The 9,438-nt window shown below is 42.6% G+C and overlaps 2 protein-coding genes across 2 annotated transcripts; one reads left to right on the forward strand and one right to left on the reverse strand.

Moving 5' to 3' along the window:
• Positions 1-35: 35 nt before the first annotated feature.
• LOC135525695 (proteasome subunit alpha type-6-like) lies at positions 36-2,404 on the forward strand. The gene is made up of 7 exons (XM_064953485.1): positions 36-206; positions 654-748; positions 848-929; positions 1,039-1,194; positions 1,636-1,814; positions 1,915-2,009; positions 2,174-2,404. Exons 1-7 carry the CDS (start codon positions 131-133, stop codon positions 2,229-2,231), a joined length of 741 nt encoding a protein of 246 aa, XP_064809557.1. The 5' UTR covers positions 36-130; the 3' UTR covers positions 2,232-2,404.
• Positions 2,405-4,805: 2,401 nt separating this feature from the next.
• Positions 4,806-7,821, reverse strand: LOC135525697 (NF-kappa-B inhibitor alpha-like). The gene is made up of 6 exons (XM_064953486.1): positions 7,531-7,821; positions 6,602-6,707; positions 6,235-6,448; positions 5,950-6,038; positions 5,536-5,796; positions 4,806-5,295 (listed from the first exon to the last, which is right to left on the reverse strand). Exons 1-6 carry the CDS (start codon positions 7,776-7,778, stop codon positions 5,251-5,253), a joined length of 963 nt encoding a protein of 320 aa, XP_064809558.1. The 5' UTR covers positions 7,779-7,821; the 3' UTR covers positions 4,806-5,250.
• Between the last annotated feature and the right edge of the window lie 1,617 nt (positions 7,822-9,438).

A 9,438-nucleotide genomic window follows, 5' to 3' on the forward strand; every position in this document is an offset into this window, starting at 1 on the left:
CGCTTGACCCGAACATGAATCTACTGTTCCCGAGAACTACTTCCGGGGGTCATTGCCGTGCATCGTTTTTCCCTGAGCAGCTCTATTTTCAGTTTCAACTTTTATACATATTTGCTTGTTTACCAACACAATGTCCCGAGGGTCGAGTGCAGGATTTGACCGACATATTACCATATTCTCTCCAGAGGGCAGACTCTACCAAGTCGGTTAGTATGGGATCGTTATGAAGACAAGAAAAAATACTAACTTGCGCAGTCATCACCGGTAGCAAACTAACGTAAGCTAGTAATTTAGCTAGCTAGTAATGTTAAGGAACATGTTACTTAAGTTAGGCATATTATCTTTAGCTAGCTGTTTGATTCTGTCAGTGAACGGATAATGTATGTTAACATTTTCAGATCCTAACGCGTAAGACATTTATTATGCTTGCTAACTAGTAGCTAATCAATTAGCTAGTTAGCCAGCTAAGTAGCTATCCCAGCTAACGTCTAATTCAAATCTGTCAACAGTTCCTGCAGCGCTTGAAATTTGCTAACTTAAGAACTACTCGTGTAACGTTATTTGACAGAAGTTGCCGCTTTGAATCTGTTATCTCTTCCATAAACAACAGTCTGGAGTGATGCCTAATGTTTTCCTGTTGTTTATTTCCCCAGAATATGCATTCAAGGCTATCAATCAAGGTGGCCTTACCTCATTAGCTATCCGAGGACAAGACTGTGCAGTTGTCGTCACACAGAAGAAAGTTCCAGTAAGAACACCCTTCATGACTAATTCATTGCGCTGTTATCAATATGCCTATGCGATGTTACAGGCAGTAATGAGATGTGCTCTTCAATCTCTCCCACAGGACAAGCTTCTTGATGCCTCCACAGTCACACACCTATTCAAAATCACAGAAAACATTGGCTGTGTCATGTCCGGAATGACGGGTGGGAAATATTTTAAGGTTGAAATATCTAATACAGACATAAGATGAACTTCATGGAGTGTATTAATTAATTTCTGTAATAATGACATAACCGATTAATCTGTGTTCAGCTGACAGCAAGTCTCAAGTCCAGAGAGCTCGCTACGAAGCAGCCAACTGGAAGTACAAGTATGGCTATGAGATCCCAGTGGACATGCTGTGTAAGAGGATGGCTGACATCTCTCAGGTGTACACACAGAATGCTGAGATGAGACCTCTGGGTTGCTGTAAGTGTTACAATTCTGTTTAAAATTAACCGTACGACTGTTGTTCCTCACTAATAAAAACGTCAGGAAAGCAGAGTCCCTACCCATCTTATGAAAACGTCTGAAACCCTACCTTTTCAAAGAGTATCTTAAATAAGACATCTGTCTTATCCCCCCCTCCCCCTAAAAAATTGCACTTTTCCTACTTGCACTGACATTGCTGATAACTTATTTATTGAAGAAAAATGTACTTACTATGACTGCGATATGTGGTTCTCACCTAGCTATCTTAAGATGACTGCACTAACTGTAAGTCACTCTGGATAAGAGCATCTGCTAAATGACTAAAATGTAAAAAAAATATATATTTTTGGGAGGAAAATGCAGAGTAAGAAAGTTGCATTCTTAGCTAAGATGCTTTTAGTTTTGGTCTCAATTAATAAAAATTATCCATTGTTGCAGGCATGATAGTGATTGGTGTGGACGAGGAGTGTGGTCCCCAGGTGTATAAGTGTGACCCTGCAGGATACTATTGTGGCTTCAAGGCCACTGCTGCTGGTGTCAAACAGACAGAGGCCACCACCTTCCTGGAGAAAAAGGTCAAGAAGAAACTGGACTGGACCTTTGCGCAAACAATCGAGGTAAAATACCTTACCCCTTGGCATGTAGAATAATAAAACTTAAATCAGCAAAATAGTCCCGATTTGAAATAGTTTGAGTTTAATCCTCTTTTGTTTACAGACTGCGATAACTTGTTTGTCTACGGTACTGTCCATTGACTTCAAGCCCTCCGAGCTAGAGATCGGTGTCATTACAACGGAAGACCCTAAATTCAGGTGAGTCTCCATGGGAATTGTTTAATAGTGATGGAACTTTTTGAAGCTTGGTGCAAAAAAGAACATAGGAAGTCATGAGTGTAAATAGAAATTCAATCTTTTGGACAGATAGGTTATGTAAAAAGACCCAGGCAAAATCAGTATTTGTCTCTCTCCATTTACAGGATCCTGACAGAGACCGAGATCGATGTCCACCTTGTGTCCCTGTCAGAGCGAGATTGAGTGTTTCCATGTGTTCCAGTCTAGAGGGGAGACTACCCTAGAAATATGACAGAACACTACCACTGATCTTCAGAACGAAAGCCCTGACTGATCTTCAGAACGAAAGCCCTGACTTCTTTTTTGCTGTACATTTACGCTGTTCAATTAAAGAGAATGTTTTCGAGAAACTCAAATCCTGGTACGTTTTCTTTCCCCATACAGATATGGTGCATAGACCCAAAGCCTTATGCTGACTGTTATTTGACACCATGATTGTGTGTGTGCTATAGAAATCCCTGAATGTCTTATTTTACTTAACAAAGGCAAATGGATTCCGATCTTTTGAAATAAGTTGTCCACACTGCTCAGCACATTAGTGATGCAATACAATAATATTTGAAAGTTGAGCAATGAGATTGAAGATCCTCTTATTCCCCGTCTAGACTGCGGGATGTACAGCATTCTTGAAGTGGTTGTAAGCATGTGTGCATTATAAACTTAATATTCACATCCACAAATGTCTTATCAAAGACAACTCTGATTTTTAGCAATCACCTAAAATGGAATTACCTCATCTTCAATGATGACATTTACATAAGTGTTCACATTTATGCATCCTGTTTCCATTCATGGTCCTTGATGTTTCTACAACTTGATTGGAGTCCACCTGTGGTCAATTCAATTGATTGGGCATGATTTGGAAAGAGGCACACCTGTCTATATAAGGTCCCACAGTTGACAGTGCATGTCAGAGCAAAAACCAAGACATGAGGTCGAAGGAATTGTCCGTAGAGCTCCGAGGCTTGGTCAGGGAGGTGACCAAGGACCCGATGGTCACTCTGATGGAGCTCCAGAGTTCCTCTGGAGATGGGAGAACCTTCCAGAAGGGGAACTATCTGCCGCACTACACCAATCAGGCCTTTATGGTAGAGTGGTCAGACGGAAGCCACTCTTCAGTAAAAGGCACATGACAGCCTCCTTGGAGTCTGCCAAAAGGCACCTAAAGGACCCTCAGACCATGAGAAACAATATTATCTGGTCTGATGAAACACAGATTAAACTCATTGGCCTGAATACCAAGTGTCATGTCTGGAGGAAACCTGGCACCATCCCTACGGTGAAGCATGGTGGTGGCAGAATCATGCTGTGGGGATGTTTTTCAGGGCTGGGAGACTAGTCAGGATGGAGGGAAAGATGAACAGAGCAAAGTACAGAGAAATCATTGATGAAAACCTGCTCCAGAGCGTTCAGGACCTCAGACTGGGGCAAAGGTTCACCTTCCAACTGGACAATGACCTTAAACACATAGCCAAGACAATGCAGGAGTGACTTCGGGACAAAGTCTCTGAATGTCATTGAGTGGCCCAGACTTGAACCCAATCGAATATCTCTGGAGAGACCTGAAAATAGCTGTGCAGTGACACTCCCTATCCAACCTGACAAAGCTTGAAGAGGATCTGCAGAGAAGAATGGGAGAGACTCCCCAAATACAGGTGTGCCAAGCTTGTAGCGTCATACCCAAGGAGACTCAAGGCTGTAATTGCTGCCAAAGGTGCTTTAACAAAGTACTGAGTAAAGGGTCTGAATACTGAAGTAAATGTGAAATTTCAGGGGTTTTGTATATTTGAAAAAATTCTAAAAACCTGTTTTTGCTTTGTCATGGGGTATTATGTGTAGGTTGATGAAGAAAAAAACGATTTAATCAATTTTAGAATAAGTCTAATCTAACAAAATGTGGAAAAAGTCAAGGGGTCTGAATAATTTCCAAATGCACTGTATTTTCCCCTTCATGAAGATGGTCTGGATTTACCATCCGAAGGCTTTGTCATTTCTCCTTGTCAGGCCGAGTCATATGAGCTTCTCTTATTCCCCCTCGGGACTCTTTTCTGAATGGCCTGCCTGTCCCTCTTGTGTTTCCTGATCACTTTGGGCTTTGAGGGAGCATGCTATGACTAAATAATTTGCCTTCACCTGCAGAGGTTTCTTTGAGAATGCACCACTGAAAAGTAGACCGACAAGGCAAAATGACTCAACTTTGTAGTATGAAAATCAGTAGCTCAGTGGTAGATTCCCATGAGCTTTTAAGCTTGTACTTATACGCATGACAATAACCACACTGACAATAGTCTCTGAGTTCTACCAGACTGTTTGTACACACACACACACACACACAGGTAATCAAAGTTACTGGATATCCCTCATCACATGACCTTAATCACGTTAAACATCTGAGACTTCCTTATGTCTGGGAAGCTCTGACTCCCCAGGGAAATTGTTCACTGCTGCCAGTCTTGGCCCCACCCTTACAGGAAATGCCAGTGTGCTCAGCTATAATAACAATACTAATTACCTATACAAGTCCATGGATAGATGGTACAGCTCATCATATGGCTGTAACTCATTCACAAGCCTGATAGACCAGCATCTTGGGACTTGAGTCTTGAGTATTCTGTTCGGGCATTTGTGATGTGCCATTTTATCTGCATAATAGTGTGTTAGTCTTTAACAATGTGTAATTTATTTAACAATAATTGCATGATTCAGTCTCGTAAAGAGGTATGACTCCAACAGATGGAAAAACACCAGAAATCAAGGCAATGTTAAATATGTATTGTTTTAATTTACTGGAGTGTGTGGCTTGCTTTACCTTTCCACAAACAATGGAAATCATTTACAATACTCAAACTTTAAACATTTAAAAATATAAATCTTTGTATTCACATCCATTTACAATATAATACATGTAGGTGTTATTACATCGTTGGTTGGATGTATGCTGTGATAATGAGTCTCTTTCAGAGCCATAAAGACTTATTTATTGGCATCCATTTTGTTTATCTGGCATCTTCTCAGTGGTTCACACTGTCCATCATCACTTTCTCAGTCTGTTGTACCCCTGCTATACCAGTCTTCTGCCATCCTCTACCTCTGAGGTTGGCACCACTTCAGCATGCGACTGTACCAAAGCTAAAGCCTGTGCACAGATGAGCTTCTGTCTCTGCCTGTACTACTGTTCTTTGGATGTTCTGTGGTCTATTTTCTAATGGCACCCATTCCATTGAACGTCATCATACCAACATGTCACCTGCGAAAGGAAAGGAGAAGGTGGATTAGAGCAAAGTTCACTCATGACTATCTATAACGTCTAATCTGCTGGGTTCGCTCATGACATACAGCTAGATATGCTGAACCATTGTCACAGTTTAGTATCACTACACAACTATATGACAAAACCCTATACCCTACATAAGCAATCACACACAGTAGCGATGTGTCACACACTCACAGTCCAAATAAACTCACATCAGATTTACGTCACACTCACCACTTCATCATCAGACTGTCCCTCCTCCTCCTCACTGTCCTCAGACTCACTGTCTGGCAGTTTTCTCAGCTCCTGAGCTGTCAGCTCATACAGTTCCCTTTCGATGGAGGCGTTCTGGCGTCCGTAGGTCAAGTGGTACGGCGTGTGACCGCCATAGGTCAGGCTGTTGACATTCGCCCCTTTACTGACCAGGAGCAGCACCAAGTCCAGGTTCTGTAGGTCAACAGCCAGGTGGAGAGGGCTGCGGCCATTGCACTGCTCCTGGAACACCAAGGGACAAACAAGTACCAAATAAGTTAACGGAAAATACACATCATCTGGATGCTTTTTATTAAATGTGCATGACATTATAGTCAAATGAGTGAACTTTTGTGAGGGTAGGGTTGAAGAAAGACTAAGCTGTTGCATGCATACCTGTGCATCGATGTCAGCTCCGAGATCAACAAGGCTCTCCACTAGTGAGAGGAAGCCATGGATAGAGACCAGATGCAAACAGTTCTGACCTGAAACAGAGAGCAGAGGAAGACCAATGGTCAGAGAAAAGGATAACACTTTACATTAAGCTGCCCTTATACCTGTGTAGTAACTGCAATTACTGCAGTTGTTAAACATTATTTAGTAATTGCTTAAGTTTCAGTATGGCCACAGATTCCCTACTAGCTGAAACAAGTAACAGAAAATAGACTAGACCCTTCTTACCACTGTAGTTTGGCGTGGCCATAATGGCTGGGAGCTGGGTAGAGCAGCCCCGGGTCTGGGTGAGGACACTGAAGCAGGTGAGAGAGCCCTTCCTGCAGGCGATGTGAAGGGCTGTGTTGCCACTGTCGTCCACTAGCGTGGGGTCACAGCCAGCCATAAGGAGACGCTCCACTATCTCAGCCTGCTCTGTGATCACAGCCAGGTGGAGAGGAGTCTATGGGGGAGGAGGGATTTGGTTAGGAACTGGAAGTATGGGTCTCACACAGAAAAAACGTTGTTGTAAGCATATACTTCACTCTCTCGTACATACACATACACCTGGTATTCTACCTATGCATCTATTTGTGCAGGTTTTAGCTGTATTTACCTGTCTCTGGTGGTTATATTGATTGAGGAAAGGCTCATTGCATGACAGCTCTATCATCTTCCTTGCACAGTCCTTGGCTTCATGGATAATGGCAAGGTGGAGAAGCCTGCATAGATAAAAAAAAATATATATATAAGAAAAATGGGATGTATTATTTAACTGCTCAGATTATTAAACAAAATAAATTAACATGAATATGACATGTAGGGGTTTAAAATGTTTAATGAGCAGCACTTTAACGGCAGCACTTCATAGACTTCACACTCTTTCCCCCTCAAGCTATTTCTACTAGTGGTGGCTTGACGCACTGGCGTACGTTGCAGCGCGTGGTTTCTGGCACGAGGCCTGGGACTTTCCCGGCTGGGCAGAGTGTGAGCGCCGCCCATTTGACCCCAGGCCATAGTACATTCCGTTCTGATAGCCTTTTGTTTACGTACAGTCCACAATGACCATAATAATCACTCTGACTGTAACTCCCCCCAATACCTTCCTTGTGCATTGTTTAGAGGCTGCTTTGCATGCAAATGCTAATAATAACTGTTGCACACTGGAAGACACCCACATTTGCGCAAAAATTACTCAACTACAAAAAAATAAGCGTACATTTGTTTTTATATTGTCACATTCACCGGATAGGTGCAGTTAAATGTATTGTTTTGCAGGGTATGCCATAGTAGTAAGGCGCCTCTGAAGCAAATTAGAGTTAAGTGCCTTGCTCAAGGGCACATCGATTGATTTTCACTTTGTCGGCTCGGGTATTTCAACCAGGACCCTTAGTCGAATTGCCCAACGAGCTGTCCGTTAGGTTACCTATGTAGCCTAAACATAACAATAACAATGCATTATTTATAGTAGACTTGGTGTAACTATCTTCTGACATGGAAAAAAACTTGAATGTCCACAGATGGTATTATAGTTTCTCAACGTACGTGTCTCCATCCTCTGAAATGTGTTCCTTCCACGGTTCATTGCCGCATTCGTCTCTCTGCGGTGGGAGACAATCCACACGAAGACGCTCGAGCTCACAGGCGACAACTTTATATTCCTCATCTTTGAGAGAGTCGAGGCCACTGTCCAGCCGCTCTTCATTGAAAGATTTAACTTTCCCATCCTTATAATGTCGACCATCAGTGTTACAATCCATGTGGTTGAGGATTCTCGCTCTAAGAAGGTCCATTGACACTGGCTTCTGTGTTGGTTGTAATTCAGAACTTTACATACACCAGCGTTAAATCATTGTTGCCCGAGGGAGGAGTCAACACAGGGTGGGGGATTTCCAGGCGGATTGCACTGTCACATTTTTCAATTCTGCATTATCATTATTGTGGCCGTTTATCCAACATGAAACGAACCCCCTTAAAAAAACAGATTAGGTTTATGTTAGAACATTGCAGAGGGCATTTGAAGTTTTGAGAAATGTGCATAATCCTACATAAATGCAAATAATAGCCTAAATAAAATCAAAACAATTCACTCATTTAGTTGATTAAAAGTAAGCTAAATATAATTTTGCCTGATTATAGTGCATGTAGTTGGCTACTTGCAGAATAGATCATATATTGGCTGAGTAGGCATGTCAATACATTTTATTTTGTCAAATATTTCATCCCTCTGTACAATGATAGACCTAATGAGACAGAACTGCATTACAATTACAATTAGGAAACTCCTATGTCTGCTTACAGTGCATCCAGAATGTATTCAGACCACTTGACTTTTTCCACATTTTATTATGTTACGTCCTTATTCTAAAATGGATTATTGTTTTTTTTAATCTCCTCATAAATCTACACGCAATACCCCATTATGACAAAGCAAAAACAGGTTTTTAAAAATGTTTGCATGAATTAAAAAAAAGAACTGAAATACCATTCACATAAGTATTCAGACCCTTTACTCAGTACTTTGTTGGAGCACCTCCTCTCTGCAGATCCTCTCAAGCCCTGTCAGGTTGGATGGAGAGCGTCGCTGCACAGCTATTTTCAGGTCTCCCCAGAGATGTTCGATCGGGTTCCAGTCCAGACTCTGGCTGGGCCACTCAAGGACATTCATAGACTTGTCACGAAGCCACTCCTGCTTTGTCTTGGCTGTGTGCTTAGGGTCATTGTCCAGTCGGAAGGTGAACCTTCGCCCCCAGTCTGAGGTACTGAGTGATCTGGTGCAGGTTCTCTCTAAGGATCTCTCTGTACTTTGCTCTGTTCATCTTTACCTCAATCCTGACAAGTCTCCCAGTCCCTGAGGCTGAAAAACATCCCCACAGCATGATGCTGCCACCACCATGCTTCACCGTAGGGATGGTGCCAGGTTTCCTCCAGACATGACACTTGGCATTCAGGCCAAATAGTTTAATCTTGGTCTCATCAGACCAGAGAATCTTCTTTCTCATGATCTGAGAGTCCTTTAGGTGCCTTTAGGCAAACTCCAAAGAGGTTCTCATGTGCCTTTTACTGAAGAGTGGCTTCCGTCTGGGCACTCTGCCATAAAGGCCTGATTGGTGGAGTGCTGCAGAGAAGGTTGTTCTTCTGGAAGGTTCTCCCATCTCCACAGAGGAACTCTGGTCGCTCTGCCAGAGTGACCATCGTGTTCCTTGTCACCTCCCTGACCAAGGCCATTCTCCCCTGATTGCTCATTTTGGCCAGGCGGCCAGCTCTAGGAAGAGTCTTGGTGATTCCAAACTTCTTCCATTTAAGAATGATGGAGGCCTCTGTGCTCTTAGGGACCTTCACTGCTGCAGACCTTTTTTACCCTTTCCAGATCTGTCCCTCGACACAATCCTGTCTCTGCGCTCTACGGACAATTCCTTCGACCTCATGGCTTCGTCTTTGCTCTGACATGCA

This window comes from Oncorhynchus masou, chromosome 32, assembly GCF_036934945.1.
Source record: "Oncorhynchus masou masou isolate Uvic2021 chromosome 32, UVic_Omas_1.1, whole genome shotgun sequence".
Classification (NCBI taxonomy): Eukaryota; Metazoa; Chordata; class Actinopteri; order Salmoniformes; family Salmonidae; genus Oncorhynchus; species Oncorhynchus masou.